Here is a 27,055-nt window from a genome sequence, read left to right on the forward strand (position 1 = left end):
GTTATTTGTTTAAGGCAGGGATTAACAAACTTCTGCACAGGGCTAGGTAATACATGTTTTTAGCTTTGTGGGCCATACAGTATGCGTTGCAACTACCCAACTTCTTTTCTGGGGGAAAGAAGCCATAGATATTCCATAAACAAATGGATGTGACTATGTGCCACTTACACTTTATGAATAGTTATGTTTGAGTTTCATATAAGTTTTATGTCTTATGAAACATCCTTCTTTTGATTTTTTTCAACCATCCAAAAGTATAGTACCATTGTTAGCTTGCAGTCTGTATAAAAACAGATGGCAGACCAGTGTTAGCCTGTGAGCAATAGTTTGCCAAACCCTGATTTAAGGCACTGTTTAAGGGCCCTTTATGCTAAGAGTGGGTGTAGTATTGGAAGGATACACAAGAAACTGGCAATTGTAGTTGAATTTTGGTAACGGAAATGGGTAACAGAGCTAGAAGGAAGACTAATTTTTCAGTGTACCGTTTGAATTGCTTACCACATGCTTGCATTACCATTTCAAAAATTAAAGAGTGTCCTTTTCTTTAAGTCCCTTGAGGAATCATAAACCCAACAAATCTGGTTTGAGCAGACTCTGCCAACTGTTTCCAGATTCTAGAGGGCTCTCTTGTTAGCTACTCAGGGGCACCCATATTGTGGATCTCCAGCCAGGGGTAATGACTCAAGTGCTACAGAATTTGGGGAATTGGACTTTCATTTGGGTGAGAGATTGATAAATTATGTCCTTTGTGCTAATAGGAGAACCTCTTCCTTATCTTGTACCATTTCTCCAGGAAGAGCATGCCAAATGGCAGGGAATTTGGCAGAACTAAGCGGGAGAAGCAATTAATACAGATCATTTAATTGAGCCAACATTTCTTGAGGGCCTATTATGTGCCAGGTACTTGAACTAAAGATACCAAGTTTATATGAACATACAGAGTAAAATATAAGAAGGAAAATATAAGAATCCAAAATAAAGATGAGTATACCTGGAAAATATTACAGAGCTATCATGTGGTATGAGGGAGCTTGATGAACATGACTGAAGGTTGAAAAAGACAAATATGAGAAAAACATAGCACAGAGGGAAATGTAAGGGAAGAGTCAAAGAACTAAAATCTTCCCCCCCCTTTTTTAAAGACCAGAGGAAAAGGGTCTTATGTTATTACAGAGTATACATTTGGATTGAAAATTAGGAGAAATTCCTAACTCTATATTGTGGGTTCCTGAAAACTATTATTATGGGAAGGAAACTGTGGAATTTCCTATTTCAGAGGAGGAACTCTATCTAGAAGAATAGTTGCTTGAATTTTGGGGAGGCTTTTCAATCCATTTATTATACAATATGCAGGCACATATACATAATGATCATACACAATTAATTTATGTATTAATATATACACAGTGAATATATACCTAAACAATTCATACACACATATTAAAAGTTGAATTTTCCGGGGCGCCTGGGTGGCGCAGTGGGTTAAGCGTCCGACTTCAGCCAGGTCACGATCTCACGGTCCGTGAGTTTGAGCCCCGCGTCGGGCTCTGGGCTGATGGCTCGGAGCCTGGAGCCTGTTTCCGATTCTGTGTCTCCCTCTCTCTCTGCCCCTCCCCCGTTCATGCTGTGTCTCTCTCTGTCCCAAAAATAAATAAACGTTGAAAAAAAAAAAAAATTAAAAAAAAAAAAAAAAGTTGAATTTTCCTAGTCCACAACTGGCTTGTTAGTATGAATGAGGTCTTATAAATAGTGACAACTCATCTTTTACTGGTTTATTACTCAGGACCTTCAGCTTTCTATCAGAGTCCAAGTATTTCAGAAGTGCCTTAGGGTCTCCTCATGTTTGTTCATGATCAGGTTTGTTCTGACTGTCTCTTCCATTACCTCTTGTGTCCATGAGTAAGAGTAGTGCCCAACCAGCAGTCACAGTTCCTCTCCTTCTCCATGGGTTATGGTGATACCTAGGGTGCTGCTGCTATTTCACAATTGCCCCAGAAAGGCCCTGGTCGTCTTGGGGTCAAAGTTCCACTGTGATATGTGCCAGAGTTGCATGAGGGTGAGTAGTCTCTCTTACTTGTTGCATTCTGTTGGAAGGATCTACCTCTACTTTATACTTCAATGCTTCTAGATTTCATTTTTATTTATAGCCTTTCCTCTCACCTTAGGGTGGCAGGAAGGCCTTTTGAATCCAGTATGGTTTGGCCAAACCGTGCTACATTGAGAATTACACATTTCTGACATGACTAAGGTTTGCTTTAGGATGAAGGTTCCTGGCTCCCTCTGACTTTAGAATGGGCTTTTTTCCCCCCAACAGGCCCCTTAGCTTTCTGGAGAGTAGATTCTGGTAGGGCCATGCCATTGGTTCACCAGATGGACCCAGATTTGTCTGCATTCCCACAGTGGGCTTTGTATCCTATAGCAGGAGGTTCTCTCTTTCTTGCCTCTACAGCCACCCCCTCTATAAAAATTGCCCTTGAAACCACTTCTTCATCAGCTACTTCCCTATCTTGGCACCTTTTCATGCCCCAACCTCTCTATTAGAGCATACTGATCTTAGGCTTTATCACCAGCTTTCATGACAATCTGTAATTGTCTGTGTATATGTGTGATTTTTTTAAGTTTATTTATTTATTTTGAGAGAGAGAGAGAGCAAGCGTGTATGAGAGAGTGGAGGAGAGGCAGACAGAGAGAGACAGAAAATACCAAGTAGGCTTCGTATTGTCAGTGCAGAGCCAGATGCGGGGCCCAAACTCAGTAACTGTAAGATCATGACCTGAGCCAAAGTTGGATACTGAGCCACATAGGTGCCCCGATGTGTGATGATTTTTAATCTCTTTATTAAGCTTGATGTCATAGATCGTGGATACTTTTTTTTTCTTTTTACCATTTTAGCGCCAAAGATCCAGCCCAGAGCTTAATGCAGAATAAATCCTCAATAAATGTTTTTTGCAAGCATGAATAAATAACTGAATGTATCAGCATAGTCCGGTAGACTACCTTACCAGAAGCCTAGTGTATCTGAAACTCACTTCTGCTTGAACTGGAACATTCTGCTGAGTGAAAGAGAAAGAAATAGAGACATAAATAGTAGGGACATTATAATGAAATAAATTTGTCCAACAGAAACTCTATATGCTCTTCCTGAATAGCAAATGTAAATATTTATTTGTAAACAAAATGATTTCTTAGTAGAGACATGATAAAAAGGTCTAAAAAGTCATCCTTAGAAAACAGCCTTGGAGAAGAAATTCTGATTGTATAACTTTTCATTACTTGACCTTTCAAGTTATCTCTTCAGGAAAGTAGGAAACATAGTGGAAGGAAGGAAGGAAGGAAGGAAGGAAGGAAGGAAGGAAGGAAGGAAGGAAAGAAGGCAGGAAGGAAGGAAGGCCTAAAGATATAACTAAAAGTGGACATTGCTTCCCTTGGGTTCTTGGATTCATTCTGGACATTACTCAGTATGAAACTTCAGACACTTTGGTGAGATTTAACATTATTTTTCCTTTTACCATAACTTTTTTTTCTATCCCATGTAAATATAAGACCATGATAGACCCTGAGAGTGAAAATGCAAGCCCCTGAAATTTTCTCTAAAAAGCAAAAATTAAGATCCCGTGAGAACATTTAGTGAATTTTTGATTTGCTGCTATAGTGCCTACTAAAGAAAATTCCAGAAGGAAATGGTCTTAAATCACTTTTGTGTCTGGAAATACCTGTTCAATTTAGGAATAAGGTTTAAGAGATTAAGTCATTGATTTATCCCATTTTTCATCAAAGCCTTTCTATTTGTTTCTGTTTTTTTCTACTTGTAAAAGAAATAAAGACACAACCAAAATGTCATCAAATCTTGTACAAATTTCTCAAGTGCTGAAATTTAAATGAAAACATATGGTGTTTTCCCAGATCCATTACAGAGTGTCTCTTTTGAAAGCACATATCCTGGGCATTTGTAAGTTCAAATGAGGGGTAAAAATGATAAATACTGAGAACAGATATGTACAGAAAGGCTCTGGCAAAATGTCTACAAACAGATCCATTTGCTATTTTGTGTATAAGCTTGCTCCCTTTCTCCCTCTCTCTTTTAACTAAATATCTATGCCCCCACCCTTCCTCAAACTCTACTACTTATTTGTCTTTCAGAGTTTTCTTTTGAAGACTACCGTAACAAAGGGATATTTTAAATAGAACTTTGGATGGGATCAAAAATGAATCTCATCGAACACTCCCACTTACCTGTCACGGATGAATTTTCTCTTTCTGAAAATTTATTTGGTAAGTTGTCAAGTTCATTTGAATATAAGTGAAAATAAAGTGCAACTTGGAAATACATGAGAAAAAAGCCTAGATGATGAATCCAACAGAACCCAGAAAAGTTTTTGTTCCATCTAAGTACTCAATAAACATGCCAGGTTAGATACCATGCCAGGTTAGAGGCAGATCACACCTTGGATTTATTGAGCCTGATGGTCTTCTTTTTTATAGTCGAGGGCTGCAAGGCAAGAGAGCTTTGTGACTTGTTCAAGGCCATGAGGCTAGATAATTAACAGAGCTGGGAGTAGAAACAGATTCCTGTTCCAGGCTAATTCTGATATTATTATAGCATGTACTAGAGTATGAAATCATGCTTCTTATGGTTTAATATTATACCTATAAAAGGTTGGGGTTGCTTAGGTTATAGTTCTGCAATAAGTTTCCTTTCTACTCTTCTTCCCATGCTGGGGGATATATGGCACAGTGTCATGATTAGTCATTTAAATTGGATTGAGGACAATCTGTACTAAGTTGTTTTCAGTAGATCTGTAACTAGATGATACCATAAAATGATATAATGCTTCACTTTATGCATTTATGAAAAAACTTCTCATTATAGTTTCAGTTGAGAACATCAGCAAAGACTCGACAGCAGCAATATTTTAGATGGGGCAGGGAAGCTTTCTGCCACTCTTAAAATAATTCCCTTCTGTATAATAGCCCTTCTGGGAGGCTTGGATGCTCCCAGTTTTTTACTCTACATTAAAGTATGGACCATGGACTCTGATAGTGAAAATGCAAACATTTATAATTCCACAAAATGCAATGTTTGGAGGCATGACATCCTTGCCTATTTGGTTGCAGACAACCTTGAACAATATTAATTAATAGCTTATGCTATTACCTAGTAGTCATTAGCATCTTAGTGTGTAATGGTTTAGCAGGTCATTTCCAAGGAGAGGTCATTATTTGTATTACCTGTTTACATATCTACCTGTACCATACAGTATAAGAGCATTTAAGGGCAGTGACCATATTTTACTAATCCTAGTATGCACTTGCTAAATAAGAACCAACTAATAAATAATAAAAGGGAAGGAGAAAAGAGGTTTAGGGAGAAAAAGAGATATTTATCAGTAACTCTCAGAGAGACCAAAGGCAGCAGTAATTATTTATGAAATGCCAGTTCTGGGACATAAGTGCTGTATCTTATTTCTTCCATTTGGCGTTTCTTCATCCTATGGATGCATTCAAAGACAACGGTGCCTACTTCCATGTCCATTTACATGACCATTTACTTCTGTTCTACCCTTTTATGAGTCCTGAAAACAACCTGCATAGACATCTTTATAATTTTTGTCCTACTAATCAGAACTCACAGGATAGTTAAAACTGTACATGTATATCGTAGACTAAGGAAAATTCCACTTACGATTATTTTTTCACTTCACTGAAATTTTATGATTGCATGGTAGGATCTCTGAGAAAGCACATTATTAGATTGAAGGCTCACCTCATCAGCCATGAGGTGAAAAAGATGTGAGCAGATAGAGAAAAATTTGTGAAGGTGCTGTCACGTTAGAAGCATCTGGAAATGATTGCTTGAGGAAGCACTGTAACTCACGCTTTCAGTGTTGCTTTTCCTCCAGCTCTCCTTTGCTAGACCACATTCTTAATTTGTTTCCTAACACAGTCATTTAAGATTTCTGAGAATACATAGTATAAGACACATGAGCCACCAGCACAGCTGTTATTCCTGACTGGAGCAGTTTCCTCAAATCTTCATCTGGTCTTCTCTCCTGGTAAATTAATATCCAGTGTGGCCATTGGGACACACTTTCCTTTTCTCCATTAAGTTCTAGAGCTGGCCCTAAGCATTTTTATCACATCTCTTTCCTCCTGGGGGCTCAGTCTCACTCCACACAACATACCTGAGCTAAAGGTACACCAAAGCGGTGGATGGAGACTTTCATTTTAATTTCCTTATTCCTCCTCCCATCTTCTTTTGTCTCCTGATGAGCCTGGTGGATTCTTTGGGCTTCCCATCCTGAGCTTAGGATTCGGAGCACCAGGGAAAAGACTATGGCCCATGGATGAGTAACCCACAGTGCCTAACTCACCACTCCTGGATTTTGAGATATGCTAGAGACTCGGAAGTATTAACCAATGGACTCAACTAGCTGGAGAGTGAAACTCTTTTCCAATGGTCTGTGTAATGAAAACCAGCTATCATGTTGTTACAACAAAGGAAAGTGAGGTTAATTGTATAGCATATGGATAGCTATCATTTCTTCCACCCAAATATTGAGTACCAACTATATACCAGGCATTGGAATAAAGCAGGGAAAAAGACAGGCAAGATCCTAGTGGAGGGTAGACTCACAATAAGCATACAAATAAATAAATAAACAAAATAACATGAGGTAGTGGTAAGTGCTATGAAAACAATAAAACAGGGTGATATCATAGTAACTGGAAGGATGGGACTGCTCTAACTGGTGTGGCCAAGGAAAGCCTCTGAGGAGTTGACAATTGAGCTGAGACTGAAAGACAAGAAGCCAAGGAGAACATTTTAGGCAGAGGAAATAGTAAGTGCAAAAGCCCAAAGTCTGCAATGGACTTTAAGGCCTTGTCTTTTCATTTTTATTTAGGGTCATTGAAAGAGTCTAGACAACTGGTTTTGGACCCTGCATCCCCATTAACCAACATGAGTAAAAGGAGATGATTAGATGGAGAATTCTAGAACCACTGTCAATTTTTTTTTTAATTTTTTTTAACATTTTTATTTATTTTTGGGACAGAGAGAGACAGAGCATGAATGGGGGAGGGGCAGAGAGAGAGGGAGACACAGAATCGGAAGCAGGCTCCAGGCTCTGAGCCATCAGCCCAGAGCCCGACGTGGGGCTCGAACTCACGGACCGTGAGATCGTGACCTGAGCTGAAGTCGGACGCTCAACCGACTGAGCCACCCAGGCGCCCCAACCACTGTCTAGTTTTAACATCTGAATCCACAAATTGCTCTAGTTGTGCTAGAAAGCAGTGACCTGGACTCAGTGGTACTTATCTGGCACATGACGTGACTTCTAAGGTGGCCTTGGGCATGGTCCTCCTCCCTGCAGGTTACTATAAAGGCCATAATGAAATCCCAATGTTAAGACAGTGGGAAGGTGCTGGTAAGATTATATAGCAAATACTGATAAGTACTTACTAATGGGCACTGGTGACACTAATTACCTCTGCAGTGAGAACTTTCAGCCTCTTCTAGAGATGGCTATGGACCCCTTACTCTCTGAAGGCTTTGGGTAAGGTGATGGGAGCGCATCTCCTCATGTATAAATGGTTACCCTGAAGAGAGGAGCCTGAAGCAAGGACTTGCACACAGGCAGTTTATGTGAGAGGTGATCCTGGGTTGTAGAAATCAAAGACTGGAGTCATGAAACGGGGACAGAGGAAAACCAACATGAGATGAGTTACGAGGGTCCCTGTTGTGGACAAGGGGATCTTGATTCCCCTGAGAGTAGCACAGAGGATTGTCTTCTGAGGAACCAGGGACTGGGGCAGTTACTAACAGGGTCACCCCTGGGGGCATGAACTCCCTGGCACTTGTGGGTTGTGCCTTTATTACTCCCAGTGGAATCAGGCCAAGTGGTCTCCCTCCTATGGTGTTGGAGAAGTTCTGAGCAGAAAGCAAAAAGATATGCAGCATGATCCTGAAATGACAGACTAAGTATGAGGTGAGTCTGAGCTCATGTGTGATCACTTGCTGTGGCTACAGCTGAAATGAGGGGTGGGCTTCAGGATGTGACACTGCCACCAGAGGGGTCTGCCACACAGTATTAATGTGATTTTTCCGCTAAATCAGTTTAAATATTCAAAGGAAGGCTAAGATTTGGAGGGGGGATGGGGCAGATTTGCTCTATAGATTCTGTTTTCTTAAACTGGTTCTTGCAGAAAAGAAGGAAAGAAGCTGGGACAGAATGGAATTGTAGAGATGAGACTGGAATCACTTTCTGAGGTCGTTTAATTTATTCTGCTACCACACATCCCTGACAAATCCAGATGGGAATCTAGCTCATTGGTAACTCAATCCACATATAGGACTCGGAATGGAAGGACATGGTGACCCAAAAGAGATAAGTCTCCTTTCCTTTGGGACATCCTACAAGCCAGGAAACTTGGTCAAAGATTAATTTAGTGGGTTGAGAAAGGCTTCTCTGATGAATGAAGAAGGCAGGATCTTTATGCAATTAGTGCACAATAAAAGGTAATCATGACAAAGTCCACAGCTTCCCACAGTTTGACATGGTGAATAGGTATGTTATATAAAACCTATGTATTCTTTTACCAAACTGTGCCTTAAGAACTCAAAAAATCACAAAATTTCAGATGAATAAAAAAGCATTCTAACAATAGGATAGCATAAGCAAGAGAAGGTACTGTCTTACGCTCCAATATCCAATGTTCTTAGTGCAGTGAATTCTGGTTCTTTTGGCTCAGTGATATTGGGAAAAGTTCACTGATTGTGAGTGGAAATAAGCAATGAAATTTAAAGAAATAAAGTCTAAGAGGCAATTGAGACACTCTGAAGTTTAGTTTTCTCCCTTGTAAATGGGGATAATAATGACACATTACAGCTTGTTGGGAGAATTGAATGGCTGTGTTGAAAGTGTTTTTGTAAACCTGAAGGCATCACACAACATAATTAATCCAGAGTTTTCAAGGTAGTTGTTACTATTTAAATTGTTGAAATGATAAACACCGCCCTACTCATTAAGGGAAGGAAGTGCTATTTATCTTAACATTGTTGAATGCAAAGAATCTTCAAGGAGCCAACAAAACCCAACAGCATGGAAATAAATTTCCAGGTGCCCTAAGGAAGGAAACACTTGTTCTGTCTCATCTTGGTATTATGGCTTTGCTAACAATAGCTATGGAATCTGTGTTTTTATATTAATTTTTATATTTGTATCTAATAGTCTTTCCAAAGCCCTGTTTTGAATGAGGATCAGCAAGTGGCAGGAGGCATATCCCAAATAATTCCTTTCCTTTAGCTATTTTTCATTACTTTGTGCTTCCCTTAGCTGTTTATGTCCATTTTCTCTGGGTAGTTTTATTTTTTTATTGAAAAAAATTTTTTAAATGATTACTTATTTTTGAGAGAAAGAGAGATACAGAGTGTGTGCAGGGGAGGTACAGAGAGAGAGGGAGACACAGAATCCAAAGCAGGCTCCAGGCTCTGAGCTGGCAGCACAGAGCTAGACACAGGGCTTGAACTCATGAACTGAGAGATCATGTCCTGAGCCGAAGTCGGATGCTTAACTGACTGAGCCACCCAGGTGCCCCTGGGTAGTTCTATTTTTATTAAAAGATATTCATTTTAGAATCTTATTCTTGCTTATGTCTTTTGCTTAAATTAAAAGAATCTTTCAGATGTTACAGAGTCAGTCAGATGTTTTAAAATACAATTAAAGGTCTTAAGATGCAGTTTTGTGGAATATTTCTGACATTTCACTTCAGGTTTTTTTTTTTAATCTCACTGAGTTCAACTAAAGTGAATGTAGTTCTGATGTGATGGGTAAATTGAAGCTGAAAGTTTCCAGAAGATGAAAAGATACCATTGGCTCAGACAAATTGGGAGCTTTGTTTTAGTGTAATGTAAATATTGTGTCACTACTGTTTCTTACCCATATCTTTTCTGCAGATTTATGCAATATCTAAGTTTTTATTAATTCACTATGGCTTTGGATTTTGCACTCCCAGGAATCTCAGATCTGGTAACCCTTGTTGGTGGAGTTTAGAAATGGAAGATGGTAAACAAGTATTGACAGGGACTTTCCTTATTACAAAATAGAGTAGACAAAACAGTGCTTCTTCTGATAGGGCTGAATAGTTTGGCGAAGGCATGCAGTGGGATGAAGAATTACAAAGTGGCTAACTGGTGGGTGACTCCATTGCCATCCAGGGCCTTGCGCTCAACCTTGTAGGCTAAGAAACAAATCTCAAGGGCACTCAGAATAACCAAGCTGAGAAAGATTGAATATAAAATCAGATTGAAAATGTATACACTTACAGGGATAAAAAGAATTGTGCTGATGGTAACAGCTACTATTTCTTGAGTGCTTTCTATATGTCAGATATCATACTTATTCTATATTAGTTAGCAAGCTTCCTGCATTCAAGTCCATCTCTGTCATTTACTGGTATGTGGTCCTTTAACTTTATGCAAGTGACTTGCTTTATTTAATCAAGTTCTCAGAAGAATGCCTGGCACATCACAAGTACTCTATAACTATTTGCCATTAGTATTAATTCTTTTATTTTTTTATTAAAAATTTTTAAAATGTTTTATTTATTTTTGAGAGAAAGAGAGAGAGACAGCACGAGTATGGAAGAGGCAGAGAGAGAGGGAGACACAGAATCTGAAGCAGGCTCCAGGCTCTGAGCTGTCAGCACAGAGCCCGATGTGGGGTTCCAACCCATGAACCATGAGATCATGAACTGAGCCCAAGTTGGATGTTTATCCGACTGAGCCACCCAGGTGCCCCACCATTAATATTCTTACAACACTCCTATGAGGTGTATACCATTACTATTCCCCTTTTACTGGTGAGAAAATGGAGATTTAAAAAGTTCAATAATCTGCTTAAAGTTCCATAGGTAGTTAAGTGGAAACCAAAATATAATCAAGACAAGGAATTAGAATTGGATGGTTAAGGATCCAGGCTAAGAGAACACTCACATTCGCCTTCTCAGGGGAGGTCTTTCCAATGAGATTACATCACCCAGAGTCTATTGGTCAAGTCTTCTCTAAAGGATAGTTCTCAGAAAACCTGGGACTACCTAATTTCAAGGCTTCATAGCTCATTCTCCGACTTACCAGGAAGGATATATCATTCACATTGTTCCCAAGTACCTTATGCAATAGGACCAATAGAACTTTCTGTGATGGTGAAATGTTCTAGATCTACGTTGTCCAATGCAGTTGCTACTGTCCACATATTAACACTTAAAATAAGACGAGTGTAACTGAGGAATTGATTCTAATTTAATTTAATTAATTTTAATTTAAGTAGCCATATATGACTAGTGGCTACTATTTCAGTGCACAGAAAAGCAGGGGGATAATGTGTTTTTAGAAAAAAAATAACATGAGGCAGTTGGTCATCACTGAGAAAGAAGCAAAGGGATTCAACCAGTCTTATTATGAGAATATCGTGTGTGAATGTCACTCAGCAACCGCTGTTTCCCCGATCAGCTAAATTGTCCTACTCATTTCCTTGTTAGTATAGCAGTTTCTGAGGGCAAGAAGCCCATTTGTTTGAGCAGTTAAAAAGTCAGTAGAGAATTATTAAAATTGAAAACTCAGAGATAATTTGTCCTGGTTAAATCCTTTGGGTAGCTCTTCCACCCAGGATCCTCTCAAGGCAAGTTCTGGGGTTGTGAGGAGAGGAGAATGAAATCAGAAGTAGACTGAGGAGTGAGAATAGCTTTGCAAATGGTAAGTGATTTGGCAAGCTGAACTGAAACATACCCATGCACTATCACTCTTTTCCCCTTTCTTGGCAACTAGGGCAAGTGTGCCTCAGTTTTTCAACCACGGGGTTTTGAGTCAGAAGACCTGGGGTAAAGTCCTAACTTCATCCCTCACTAACTGCATGACTTTAGATAAATCACTGAATGTTACTGCCTTGTAGAGTCTGTAAAATAGGGTAGAAGATAGTGGGCCTCAGATATAATACCTTCCTCAGAGGATGTGAGAAGGATCAAATGAGGTAATGCATGTGGAACTACTTTGTAAACACGTGAAAGCTGTTGAAATGTCTTGGCAATGATGACTGCATTTGTACAGATCACTATTGCCTTTGAAACAGCTTTCATATTTATTGCGTTTTTATCTTCACAACAAGTCTATGAGGGAAGTAGGGCAGGAATTATTATCTATGTTTTACCATCTGTTGATGTAGACAAATGAGGCCCAGAGAAGCTGAGAGACTGGCCTAAGGTTATACAGGGTGTCTGATTGCATTAAATGTGAGCTTAACCCTAGTCCTACCAATTCCTATTCTAGAGCCCTCTCTTCCAAAAAATAAGCAACAGCCACAAGCTTGATATCCACCAGTTGTGCTGTAGAAACTATTTCTACTCAGTAAGCAAGCCACCCTACAACCTGAGTCCAAAGATGAAGAATCATAACATCAATGTAATGATGGTGGGTATCCACCCACTGTGCTAAGCATTTCATCAATATTATCTTCTTTAATCCTCATACTAACTCTATGAGATTTTATGGTTATAAGTCCCACTTTATAGATGAGGAAATGGAGGCAGAAAATGGTTCAGGAACTGGTCCATGGTCCACGGAGCTAGTGAGTACCAAGGGAGTCTGGATGTATTAGTTTGCTAAGGATGCTTTAATGAAGTCCCAGACTGGGTGGATTAAACAACAGAAATGGATTTTTCACTATTCCTGAGGCTAAAAGTCCAAAATCAAGGTGTTGGCAGGGTTGATTCTTTCTGGAGGCTGTGAGGGAAGGGTGTGTTCCTGGTTTCTCTCCTTGGCTTGTAGATCCCTGTGTCTCTTCATACTGTCTCTGTGTCTAAATTTCCCATTTATATAAGGACACCAGTTATATGGGATAAGGGATCACCTTCATGATTGCATTTTTAACTTGATTACCTCTATAAAAACCCTCTCTCCAAATAATGTCACATGATGAGGTTAGGACTTCAACATACCAATTTGTTGGGGGGGTGGGACACAATTCCACCAATAACACTGGATATAAACCCAGATCAATTGGCCTTATACTGTTAAGCATTATGCTTTATTGTTTCCTGACATAAAATTAAATTATTCTGTAGTCTTTTGATAGGAACAAATGTCAAGACCTAGAGCATGGCAATTGATCCCAAATCCACTTTTAGGGCCACTGACCAGAAATCTATTCTACATATTAAGTTCTGAAACTGGAAAGTACTCCCCAAAATTAAGCTAAGAGACTGGTTTCCAGTTTACTAGGCAACTTGGCATCGAGGACTTTTCTCATAAACATTTACAAATATTCTGCTCTGTAATGAAGTTAATCAGTAAACCATACAACCTCTGGCCTCTGTCACTCCTTACCTGGTCTCATTTTCAGTTGCTGTGAATAAGCTAAGAATGGTAATGCAGTTTCAGGGGTTAGAATATCCAATTCAAAGTAGTCCTCGCCATAGCCACACATCATCAGGATTTGTCATGGAAATGATGAGCATGAAGCCTGATAAAGGTAGGATACTGTTCACAATTGCTCTTGGTCAAATTTACACAACTGGGCTGAGCAAGTGTGGGGGCTTTTGTTTGAGATTTTAGCAACAGATCTATGTCAAAGATGTCTCAGTCAGAGTCAGAAGACTGGGGTGAGAAGTTGGGGTGGGGTGATTTTTTAGGATTCGAGGCAGGTGAATATCTCATTGAGATAAAATATAAGTATTTTTTCCTAAGATTCTTCATTGAATATTATGTAAAATGAGCAAGATTTTTTCAAGTTAAACACTAGACAGTTCTAACAATAATGCCTGTAGACACTTGAAAAAACACTTTGAAGTGCATTATTTAATGCAGTGTTTTAAAAATGGCATGTCTTAGACCCCAGTGGATCATGAAGTCTATTTGGGGCTTATAACCAGTATTGAAAATTAGAGTAGACTAGACTAGAATAGAATAGGAGTAGAATAGAATAGAAATGTCAGAGTGTACTTTAAGAAGTAGGGGTAAGTGTTATTTCATGGAAATTTTGTTTCAATTAGTTCTACATATGTTTATGTGTATACAGGGGTCATGATATAAGATGTATTTCAAACTATTGTTGTGGTGAGAAAAATAAAAAGAGATTGAGAAACATCGATGTACTGAACTAGTTTCACAGCTGATTTCTCCCAAGTCTGTGGAAAATTAGATGAGTAAAGAGTTCAGCTTTAGGCCTAGGCTGTTTGTTTTCTCTGAAGCAAAACACAGATTATAATTAAAACATAGACTGTATAATGTAATATTGTCTATTTTAATATTCTTCTCAAAACAGAATCTTACCTTTTAAATTTTCAGTTAAAAGAGAAACTCTAATCATTTTTACAATAATTATAATTTTGAGCCTATTTCTGATTGTAGACATGGCAGCATAACATTTTATTTAAATATGATGTTCAAAAGTGACTGGCATTGTACTTAGGAAGTTAGTTGAAAGGCAGGAGAAGCAAATTTCCCACTATTTCCATTTAAGAGACATTTATTAGGCGTACTGTGTCAGGCTTTGTGTAAGGTGCCAGGAATGAAAAAAAAAAAAAGAGGAGAGGAATATAATCTAATATATTCCCCAAAGAGTTCACTGGCTAACCACAACAATAAAAAATGTATTGAGGGGTGCCTGGGTTGCTCAGTCAGTTAAATGTCTGACTATAGCTCAGGTCATGATCTCATGGTTCATGAGTTTGAGCCCCACATCAGGCTCTGGGCCGTGGAGCCTGCTTTGGATTCTGTGTCTCCCTCTGTCTCTCTCTGCCCCTTCCCTGCTCGCTCTCTCTCTCTCTCTCTTTCTCAGAAAATGAATAAAACATTAAAAAAATTTAAAAAATGTATTGAATGTTTATGCTATATCCAGCCCTATGCAGTTTATGTTCTTTGCCTTAGCTTACCTATACTACAACCTCTCACCCAGGTTGTTTATTCCACATTATAAAGGAAGGAAGAGAAGCTTAAAAAAGTTCAATGTCTTTCCCAAGTTCATACATCTAGCAAATTGCAGGTGAATTGAATCCAGATTTGTGCATGCAGAAGGGCCCTGGTAAACCTGTATGTCACTAAACTTCAAGTTTAGCGTGGAAGATAAGCCTGTAAACAAGTCAAACAATAGTCCATGCTTCTAAGCGCTGCAATAGAGGTGTGTACAGACAGTAGGTGAGATTAATTCTAGGGGAGATTAATCGAGGGGAGCTAGGACAGGCCTCACAGAGGAGGTGATCAGCTGGCAAGCCAGGGAAAGGCACCAACATCACAAAGGCCAGGAATGGCAGACAGCTTACAAATGAAGCCATATCATCTTAGTTAAGAAACAATGGATTAGGAAATAAAGGAAGGCATAGAAGGCAATTTTTCCATGCATGAAACTTTTTAACAAGCAGTCATGAAATGTTTACTATGGTCAAGAGTAAAATAGTGCCAGGAGTAAAATAATGGATATAATGTGAATGCTTTCCAGGCTCTTCAGAAACAAACTGAGATCATGGCAAAGTGCCATCATTATTACATGAACCTGATTCTCCCATTTGGGCACCCAAGGATTCAATCACACACTCCTTGGAGAGGTACGGTCTAATATGGTAGGCACTAGGCACATGTGGCCACAAATTTTTAAATTTCAATTATTTAAAATTAAATACAACTTCAAACTCAGTTTCTCAATATCACTAGCCACATTCTCATATGGTTAGTGGCTACCATATTGGTAGGTATAAAACATTTCCATCATCTCACAAAATTCGGTCAGATTCTACTCCTTTAGAAAAACTATTAAATGCTAAAGACTCTACCCAAAAGAGTTTTGCTTTCCTTTTGCAGGGGATCTCAGACTCCCCTGATGTCTATTCATGTGTTGCCATTTAAAAGCTCTTTCTAAACTCTCAGGGAACATTCCCTGTCATAAAGGAATCCAAATTGTCCCTCTCCTTGTTAGACTGATTCCAGAAAAGCACTGATAAATCCAAATATATGTGTTATATACATACATATGTACATATATATATATATATACGCATATACATGTACATACAAATACATATATATGTATGTATGTATGTATAGTACACACACACATACATATATATTCCCTTTAAATTGTATTAAAGTAGAAATAAATGCACCTTTTTAGAAAGCATATTTTAAAGTTGACTTACCTCTCTGCCCCTTCCACATCTGATGTGAAAAGTCCTATCACAAAGTTCTGGTATTCATTTACTTGTTTTTGTCCCTTGACATCTCTCCACACACAAACACATGCACAGAGAAGGGATGGGCCTTTTGTGTCTGTATTATCTCTATCTTGTTCACTGTTGTATCCTCAGGGTCTAGCACAGTTCCTGTCAAATAACAAGTGTTCAGTATATATTTATAAATGAAAGAAGTATCCTATAACTTATGTTATTAAAACAGACTAAGTGTTAATAATTACTAATTAACTATCAGTCAACTATCATTAAAATCAGGATTTTGCTAGGTTCTTTTAGAAGCAAACATGTCTTTTTATGGCATTCAACATATCAAAACATTTTCTCAACTACCTTATTTTATATTCAGGATTACCTATGAGATAGCAAGGTTGGGTGTTAATAGTCCCAGAAAAAAATGAAAAAGAAAAATGTTAGGCAGTTGTTTGAAGCCTGTCAGTGAGTTCATGATGGAAGCTGTTCTAATCTCACTATTTTGGGTTATGTTGACCACGCTGGGTTTTTTATTATAAGTTGCCTGCATACTGATTGTTTCTCTTCTGTCAAGATTTGGTGGGGACACTGAAATACTAGAAGTAGATGTGCTTTGAGAATAGAAACATTATTTAATAATATTATGTGCTGTTCTCATATTACATTTCATTGTTTTCGTGTAATATTATCAATGTCTTTGTGAAAACTTTCCATTTTACTTGAAATGATTCCAAAGACATTTGACACTGATTCCATGTTCTGACTTTACTTGGGAGTATATTGTGTCTATTGATTACAAGAATATTAGTTTTATTGAAACAGTGCTCAGAGATCTTGCAATTGTCACTTGAGGAGAAAAAAAACTACACATTTCCTTGGATTTTGTAAAATCCAGATTCTATCATTAATTGGTTGTTTGACCTCAGGCAAATTGCTCAACCTTGCTGGACCTACAGGAAGAGAGGGGCTGGGGCTGGGGACAGGTAATTGACTTGGGGTAAGATCAGTTGGAGGACAAAATCTAGGAATAAGTGTAAGTGAAACTAATGCTTTTAATGCTTCTCAGTTCTTTTCAAACCTATTCATTCTACAAATTTTAGTCATATTTGGTTATGAAATAGATCAGGATTTTGCTTATATTTTATCTTTTCTTTTTGCTGTGATAATATCATATTTTCATATTCTTCCATTTTGTGGTAATAAGACAAAGCACCACTGCCGAAACTTTTTGTCTGTCAGATATACTGATTCAATGCTAGTTTTATATGGAGAAGTCAGGCATAAAAGACAGGAAGTTAATTTTTGCCCAGATAGTGTATACTTTGTGCTTCAGCAATCTTTTTCTGAGTCAATGCAGAAAGCATTCTTTTTAACAAACTTTTGTTATGCATATATTCCCCACTGCCATTGTAGAAGATCCCTGAATTCTTATGCCTATAGGCTATTAGTCATATACTTATGGAGATTTTAGATATAAAGAACTATAAGGTCATCCAACATGAAGTCTTTTCTTTACAGATGAGCAAAGGGCAGCCCAGAGAGGATAGGTAAGTACCATGTAACTAGATTCAGGATGCCCAGGAGCAGAAAGTCAGGGAAGACTTCCCAAGAGAAGCTTATACTGAAAAAGAAATTTAGAGATAAGTGGAGAATAGTGAGATGAAGCTCTGTGAGCAGATGGCTGTGTTGCAGAAGTTTCCAGGCTCAGGAAAGAGTTGTGTGGGGGTGGGGGGGCGGGGGGAAAGGGTAGGGGTGAGGAGAAGGGAGGTCCTGAGTCTGGAAGCAGCAATACATTCAAGGAATAGAGAAGTCAAAACATGATAAATGGCTGGAAAATAAGAGGTAGGATCATGCAGAGCCTTGCACACCTGGTTGCAGCTTACTTGCAAGCAGAGGCATTGAAGGGACTAACCAAGGGAAGTCCAAAGGGAAGAAGAGAAACTGTTCACTATCATGCTTTAAAGCATCACACATCTGAAATTATCCGAGACAAGTGATGCTTTGAAGTCAGACTACCAAAGTTCAAATCTTAGCTATTCGGGTAGGTAGGAGTAAAGTTGCCTAACTTCTTTGTGCCCCAGGCTACTCATTTGTAAATAAGGATAATGATGTTACTCACCTCCTAAGATTTTGTGACAGAGAGATGAAAATACACAAGTGCCTGGCATTAGGAGGGAGGCTCTAAGAGTTTTCTGACAGTAGTGGTTGTAGCAGTAATAATAACACATCTACAACCATTTTTTGAGCACCGCACAAAATATTCCACATGTATAGATACATAGATCCACAGTCCCTAACCGACAATTTTAAATTCCAAATGCTCTAAAAACCAAACGTTTTATCCAAAGTTTGACACAAACTTCTTTGGTGGCAAAACCTGACCTGAACGGATGTGAGGATATTTATGGCATTTTTTTATTCCTTAGTATGAATATGTGTACATTTCACTCTGGAAAAGAGTGTTGTGTTTGATTCTGAGTTCTGTCCCAGACCACGCTGGGAAAAATAGCACTATATTCTGTTCCAAAACACAAACAATTCTGAATTCCAAAACACATATGACAGCAAGAGTTTCAGGTGAAGAACTGTGAATCTGTATTATGTCATTCATTCCTCAGCAAAACTCTTGATAGAGATATTTTCATCTCAGGCTTGCTGCTATCAAAACTGGGGTTCATCAGTGCCTGAGAGTCCCGCTCTTCATAGGAGATGGAGTTGGAATTTCAGTCTAGGATTGCCTGACTATGCTTTGAAGAATCAGACACATCTGTACACTCTCATATCTTATTTATGTTTATTAAATTTTTTAGTGCTTTGCATAGTTTAAATGTTTTTATTTTCTAAAGAGTCATAGTTTATGCTTCTAGGAAATAGAAGCATTTTCACAACCTGATAGTTTTCTAATACCTAGAGGTTTTATAGATAAAAGTCTCATTTTGTAATAATGGTGGTAGGAATAATGATTATTATTAATAATAATTTAATGGCAACTATAACTTATCAGGCACTCCTTGTGTGCCCAACATTTAGCAAAGTGCTTGGCCTGCATTATCTTGTTTAATTCTTACATCAAACTAATGAGATAGGTATTATTCCCTATTTTATGAAGAGAAATTTGATCCTTAAAGACATTAAATAAATTGTCAACATGCACACAGAAAGTAAGTAACAGGACTGGTATTTGAACCATACTCAATTCCAGGCACTGCATTGTTTTCTTTTCTTTTTTTTTTAAAGCCCCTCCTTTTTTTAAAATAATGATTAAAATACAAATATATTTGGCAAAAGTACAAACAGTATAAATACTATGCAATCTCCTATCCCAAAGAACAAGTCAACAATCTCACTTTCCAGTCCCCATCATCCAGTTTCTTTTGTATCATACAGAAATCTGCCTTGTACACACACACATACACCACACACATTATTTTTTCAATACCCACATAAATCTATGCATTATTCTGCAGCTTAATTTTTTCAAATAGTAGCACATCACAGAAACCTTTCTTTATCAATACATATAGATCTAAATCATTGTTTCATATTTACATAGTATTTCAGTGCATCACATCGTGTAATTCATTAAACCAGACTCCTATTGGTGGCTATTTAAATTGTTTCTGATTATAGTTCTTACAGATGTTCCTGCAAATGGACATCTTTACAGAAACATTTCACACAGATGCAAACCTGTCTCTAAAATAAATTTCCTTGGGGTGCCTGGGTGGTTCAGTCAGCTGAGCATCTGACTCTTGATTTCAGCTTAGGTCATAATTCCAGGGTTGTGGGATCAAGCCCCGCATCTTAAGCCCCTGCTTAAGATTCTCTCTCTCTCTCTGGTCCTCTCCCCCACTTGCATGCTTTCTCCCTCAATGAAATGAAATGAAATGAATGAAATGAAATAATAAAATAAAAAATTCCTTGCAGTCTAATTGCTGGGTTAAAAGAGTATTAGAGTTTTAGATGCTGAAAGATATTAAAAAATTACCCTCCAAGAACGTTTGCTTTTCTAAGAATGTGTTCTGTCGAGCATTTTTAACCTTTACTCATTTGAGGATGAACATGATCATATTTTATATTGCAGTTTATATATTGGACTAACCAAGGGAAGTCCAAAGGGAGGAAGAGAAAAGTATTTACTATCATGCTTTAAAGCATCACACATCTGAAATTATCCGAGAATTATTTAAATTTAAATTTAAATTTAAATTTAATTATTGGTAAGGGTGAATGCATTTTTGTATGCTTATAAAAACACTTTGTATTTCTAAAAACAGGCAGTCCATTCATATCCTCTATCCTTTCTTTCCATGAGGCTGTTGAATTTTTCTTATTGGTTTCAAGTGCTCTTTACATATTAATGATATGAGTCTTCTGTCTGTCTTTTATGTTGTGGATATTGTTCTGAGCTTGTAATTTGTCATTAAATCCTTTTTACGGTGTTTTTGGGCTGTAAAAAAAGTTGTTAATATTTATATAGTTAAATTTTTGTCTCTTCTTAATTCCAGTTTTGTTACTCTTGTTCAGGTGTACTAACAGAACAAGCAGCAGGTCCTTTGGGACAGAATCTAGAAGTGGAACCATACTCACAATACAACAATGTTCCATTTCCCCAAGTTCAACCACAGATTTCCTCATCGTCCTATTATTCCAACCTGGGTTTCTACCCCCAGCAGCCTGAAGAGTGGTATTCTCCTGGAATATATGAACTCAGGCGAATGCCAGCTGAGACTCTTTACCAGGGAGAGATTGAGGTAGCAGAGATTCCTGTAACAAAAAAGGCTCGAATGGGTACAACAACGGGGAGAATAAAAGGGGATGAATTATGTGTTGTTTGTGGAGACAGAGCATCTGGATACCATTATAATGCGCTGACCTGTGAGGGGTGCAAAGGTAAGCTTCTTTGGTTGGTCATTTTCTCCTTGTTCAAGTTTTACTGTATTGGTTGTTGAGATATCTCAGACTGGATTCTTCCCTTTTCCCAGATAAGTTCCCATTTTCTCCTCCTCTGCTCCTACCTGTTACAGATTTCTAGGAAAAGCCTTTTTAGAGCATTTAGCTTATATATAAACAAACTATTTCCTATTTATAACCTTACACATGGTTAAAAAGAATTTATGGATTGTGGGTTTTATAGGGGTGGGAGGTTGTTATTTTTTATTTTAATTTTTTTAATGTTTATTTTTGAGAGAAAAAGAGAGAGAGACAGAGTGTGAGTGGGGGAGGGGCAGAGAGAGAGGGAGACACAGAATCCAAAGCAGGCTCCAGTCTCTGAGCTGTCAGCACAGAGCCCCATGTGGGGCTCGAACCCACGAATCATGAGATCATGACCTGAGCTGAAGTCGGACACTTAACTGACCAAGCCACCCGGTGCCTTAGGTTGTTTTCTTTTCCTTTTCTTAAAATTAAGATCAAGGAGAATAATACTTTATTATATAATGTATTTGTTATACCTCAGTAGTAAACTTATTAGTTCTCATGCTCATTCCCATTTTACAGATGAAGAAAGTGCAGCACAAGAAGTTAATCAACTTACTCAAGGCTTCACAGCTAATTAGAGGTGGAGCTTCAAAAGTATAGCTTATGAATCTAACTCCAGAGCATTTGCTATTAACCACTTGGCTACCATGTCTTTTAATCCTTGCCTACTAAATGATCATTCTACTCTTTGAGCTATTTGGTCAAGGCTAGTATTGACTAATTCAGTGGCCAAAGTATTGGTATTGTCTAGGCCAAGGAAATAGACTCCTGAAGTCAGTAACCTGGGTCGGCTCAACTCCTTACAGATGAGCACTTAGAGAAACCTGGTCCTCCTGAGAAGAATCTGGGGCATCCAGGGTAACTGGAGTGAAACCAGCGTGCCTAGGACAACCCTAAAAAACACTGACTTTAAAAGCAGGCAGGGGAAGAGAATCCCCTAAAGGGTATAGAAGAAAGCCAGAGATGGGGGGGGGGGCTACCAGGAAAGTACAGGGTCATAGGACAGAAGGGGACAGAAAAGTGGTCAAAAGAGAACTTGTCCTTGGGCAAGTTCAGGAAGGAAAAGCTGGAGCTGGATGTAGATATAATTTTTAAGAGCAAAAAAAAAAAAAGCAGAGCTTTTTCATTGATTTTGACTTGAGACTTTGCCCCAGTGGTACGAGCAAAAGGACCAGAGTGCAAGGGAGGAGATGAGATGGGGCCAGGATGAGCCCGTGTGCTACATTAGGGTACGCAATTTTTTTTCTGTAAAGAGAGAGTAAATATTTTAGCGGTCTCTCTTGCGATTACTCAACTCTGCAAACACGGCCACATAAAGAAGGGGCATAGCCATGGCTTTATTTAACTTACAAAAATAGGTAAGGAAATTAAAAAAAAAAAACAGGCAGCATGCCGAATTTGGCTCATAGGCCTACCTGTAGTTTGCTGACCTTGTTCTGGACCAATGACTCTTGAGGGTGAGTATCAGCCTATTAACTAGAAGCTATATAGTGAGAGAGCACAAGAGTCAGGGCATGTATACAGGAAACATAAACTCATTTTGTGTAGCTGGGTTGAATTCAGTTTCAAGCCCTCGTGGAGCCTTTATTTCATTTAATTTAGGATTATTCTGCTCACCCTCACCCCCACCAAAAAAACTCTCACATTTCTCGGGTTTTGTCTAAATTCTGTGATTATCCAGGGTCAGGGAGGGATTGGGCACTGCAGGTGGGACTCTGGTCTCCAGTGTTGTTAACACAGTCCAGCATCTGCTGGGTGTTGTTCTAGCTGGTCTGCGGTGACCAGTGGGAAAGGTCTCTGAGGCTCCATCCTGGGGTCTTGAGTACATTCCTCCTTCCTATCTGGCCTGCCTGCTGTCCTGCAACTCAGGTGGGGTGGGTTCCCGATGCTCCTGCAGTGTCGTGCTGGAAGACCTGGCTGCTCAGAGAAAACATGAAGCCATTTCATCTGCTCCCCTGCCACCCTGTGTGCAGGCAACACCCAGTGCCTCTCCGGGCTGTCTCCCGGGAAGGGTGCAAGAATTTTTCTGTTCTAGAACTCCTGAATGACATGGAGTTTCTATAATCTTTCAATACAAGCATCCCAGGATGCAGTCTGGGCGTGAAGAGGGGAAGGACAGAACTCAGGGCTTTTCACGTATCTAATATATGTCTTGACTCTTTTTTTTTAACTTCCTCTTTCTTTATTTACCCTTCCCAACTTGGGGAAATTTAGTGTCTAGGATCTGAAGGCTCAGATTGTGGTGACTAAAAACCAATAATGAGCTCCTTTGTGCTCTGTATATGTTCTCCTGAGGAAACAAATGAAAATGATCCTGGCTTAGTGGATAGGTAGGAGGTTCACAGCATAGGGTAGAGTACAAGGGGAAGAAGCAGGAGCCTATGCCAGGAAGGCCTAACAGCTTGGCCAACCCAGTCCCCTCACCTGGCACCCCTTGCATGTCTGTGCTTACAAGATACAAAGTGAATTTTACTCTTTAACTTTCCATCAAAGGGAATGTGTGAACTTTGGGGGTTCACAGGCATGCATTGAATCTAGACTCTGTAATTCTTGGCTGAGTATGCAAGTTACTTAATATATCGGTCAGAGTTCAGTGAAATAAAACAGAAACCAAAACTTCAAGCAGTAAGGAATGAATGCAGAAGAAGTTGGAAGGGCAGAGGAGCAGGTTCTATGCTGAGTCTCCAAGAGGATGCTTAGTGCACACACTGCAGAACTGGCCTGCCTGGGCCATTGCTATAGTCAACAAGATGGGGAAACAGGAAGCTAACACAGAACTGTTGGTTCCAGAAAGACACCACCTTAGCTGCCATCTTGGGACCAGGAAGCTGCCTCCACCATAATCACTGGCTCTAGAGACATGGCGTGCCAGCTAAATCTGTACATGTGCATGATGAAGGCCCTGTGTCTTGCTTTTCAACATCCTCTAAGCTAGCAGCTGGAACCCAATATTGCTGCACAATTCCACAATCCTACTTGCCAGCAGAAACAACAGTCTTATAAGGGCATCTGTCTGGAAGAGCTTAAATCATATGCACAATGTTAGCTGCAAGGGAGTCTGGGAAAGATTGTGTCCAATTTCTTGCCTTTATGATAGAGAATGTAAGATAGATTAGAAGTAGGTACAGTGGATATCCAGCTAGCCAATCCTTAGTTTATGGACTATTTTGCTTCTCTGAGCCTCCAATCTGCAAAGAATGATAATATCAATTTAACAGGGTCTTTGTAGAATTCAGTTAAATTTTTATATTTTATAAGATTTTTTAAAGTTTATTTATTTTTGAGAGAGAGAGAGGGAGAGCAGGGGAGGGGCAGAGAGAGAGGGAGACAGAATCCCAAGCAGGCATTGTGCCCGAGTCCCACACAGAGGCTGATGTACTCGAACTCATGGAATTGTGAGATCATGACCTGAGCTGAAATCAAAAGTCAGATATTTAAGTGAGTAAGCTACCCAGACACCCCAGATTTTTATATTTTAAAGATCCTGGGAGCTCTCTTCCTTTAAGACTTCACTGCAGACCTGTCAGACTTGTGATACTCACACACACACACACACACACACAAACACACACGAGAAAAATTTTAAAAACTTAAAAACAAAGCAAAGATCATGGTTAACATCCTGATTTCATTGGTCTCTATATCTGTTTCTGTTAGAAATATTTTAATTTTAATGTATGTTTTATTGTAGATATTTATGGCATCAATGAGAGTCATTGCAATACATTTTTAAAAGTATAATTGCAAGAACACAAGTATAACGCATTGACAATAACTGCCATTTGCTCAGCACTAGATTAAATCAAGAGCTTTCTTTTCCCCCAGTTATCAGTGGAACATACAAAAATGTGCTAATGTCTGGGGATGAATTTTGATTCAAACTTCAAGCCTCAACTAACAAAACTGATCTGCATCTGACTGGAAATTTCAAATGACCGCATTTTTAAATAGGTCACTGTCAGTCACATTCATCTCCAGGCCAGGAGTTTGCATCTATCAATGAGAGATTGAAAGAATTCTTAAAAGGCATTTTATGAGTAAATGGGTAACCTGTTGTCCTTTCGAATACATTCTGACTTAGTTCTGAAGTTGTAGAAAAGACTCGATAGTTACAGAAACTATTATGGTATGTAGAATAGATGCAGAGTGTTTCCAGTGGGCACTTTGTTTATGGGTCAGGGCTGAGGTGCCCTGATTCACACACAAACCTCCTGAAATCCTATTTGACTTTGGGGTCTGATTTTATGAGATCTGATAATAACCCTAATGAACTCTATAGGTCAAACTAGAATGTGATGCAAGGGGGTGGGGCTTATGCTATTTTACTGTGTTGGAAGCCTTTTGTAATAAGTGTTCTAAAAATCACCTGGGCGGCTCAGTCGGTTGAGCATCTGACTCTTGATTTCGGCTCAGGCCATGATCTCATGGTTCATGAGTTTGAGTCCTGGGTCAGGCTCTGTGCTGACAGCATGGAGCCTGCCTGGGATTCTCTCTCTGCCTCTCCCCCACTCTCGCTCTCTCTCAAAATAAATAAATAAAACTTTTTAAAAAATCACAAGAGTGGGATTCTGACAGCAGATGACCTGGATATCATCCGACGCTTCCCCCATGGCTGATTCTCTTCCCAGCTGTTCCAAGTTACTGAATATGTCTGGGCTTCAGACTTCTCACTTATAAAATGAGGATAATAATAAAGAGGAGGAGGAGGAGGAAGACCTTGAGAGGAGGATGATGGTGATGCTGCTCATAGATAAGATATATTAAATGATTATTATGTGCAGGCTTTATCTGGAGGCTTTGCATGTACTAACTCATTTAATCTTTGGGACATCCCTTTGAGGTAGGCACCTAGAGGCTGGTGGGAAGATTGAAGAAGATAATGTGTGTAAAGCAATTAACATAGTACTTGCCTATGGTGAACCCTCTGTAAATGTCCACTCTTATTACTATTATCATTGAGTTGTGAAGAAAAAAAAAATGAGACATTGTTTTTGAAATATCTAGCTCAGTACCTGGCACACTTGAGTGCTCAGTAAGCCTTAGTTATTGCTGCTTTATTGGTGAATTCTTACTATTTTATTATTGTTATTCTATTCATCTGGCCTCCCAAATTTTGATCATACACTATCTTCAAAACTATCTCTCCTCCTATTAATTAATTAGTTAAGTCCCCAGCTCCTGAGAGTTTGAATTCATTAATTCAATTCTTTATTCAGCAACCATAGGCCAGGCACTATTCTTTTTTAATTTTTTTTAATGTTTATTTATTTTTGGGAGAGAGAGAGAGAGACAGAGAGTGAGTGGGGGAGGAGCAGAGAGAGGGAGACACAGAACCCAAAGCAGGGTCCAGGCTCTGAGCTGTCAACACAGAGCATGATGTGGGGCTCGAATCCACGAACCGTGAGATCATGACCTGAGCAGAAGTCGGACACTTACCTGACTGAGCATCCAGGCGCCCCTGCCAGGCACTATTCTAAGCATAGGAGATGCAATGGTGAACAAAACAGACAAAATTCCAGTTCTCTTCATCACCATTTTAAAGCAAAGCAAGGAAACAGTTTATGTAAAATAGACAAAAAGAGAAAACAGTAAGAAAGAAAAAAAAGATTAAAAAATATAAAAGCAATGAAATAGTATCAAAAAGAACATCCTTAAATAGTAATATGATGATTTCCAGTGGGCAAAAATGGAAATTTCAAATAAATATATAGCAATGATGCAAGACAAACCTAAGACAAAAATTACATTTAAACAAGGAAAAATGTTTAAACTAAATACATAAGCAATATGTAAATATGAAAGTAGGACTAAAAAAACCCTCTAGCTGGCATAAGACTTCAACTCCTGGAGTTTGCCTACCTTGGAGTCTATA

At 38.8% G+C, this 27,055-nt stretch overlaps 1 protein-coding gene across 5 annotated transcripts in view; it reads left to right on the plus strand.

Moving 5' to 3' along the window:
• The first annotated feature begins 4,193 nt into the window (after positions 1–4,193).
• NR1H4 (nuclear receptor subfamily 1 group H member 4) overlaps positions 4,194–27,055 on the plus strand; it is a 56,983-nt gene continuing 34,121 nt past the window's right edge. For 3 of the 5 annotated variants that reach the window (XM_047066846.1, XM_047066847.1, XM_047066848.1), the window contains exons 1-2: positions 4,194–4,272; positions 20,731–21,096. In XM_047066846.1, the coding sequence (XP_046922802.1) occupies positions 4,194–4,272; positions 20,731–21,096 (445 nt within the window). Of the gene's footprint in view, positions 4,273–13,411; positions 13,521–20,730; positions 21,097–27,055 lie in introns of those variants that run through there. The other 2 variants (XM_047066844.1, XM_047066845.1) reach the window with 1 other exon arrangement.

Source organism: Lynx rufus, unplaced genomic scaffold, assembly GCF_022079265.1.
Source record: "Lynx rufus isolate CCGP_SWC_20201006 ecotype Redwood Valley unplaced genomic scaffold, mLynRuf1.p SCAF_7, whole genome shotgun sequence".
Classification (NCBI taxonomy): Eukaryota; Metazoa; Chordata; class Mammalia; order Carnivora; family Felidae; genus Lynx; species Lynx rufus.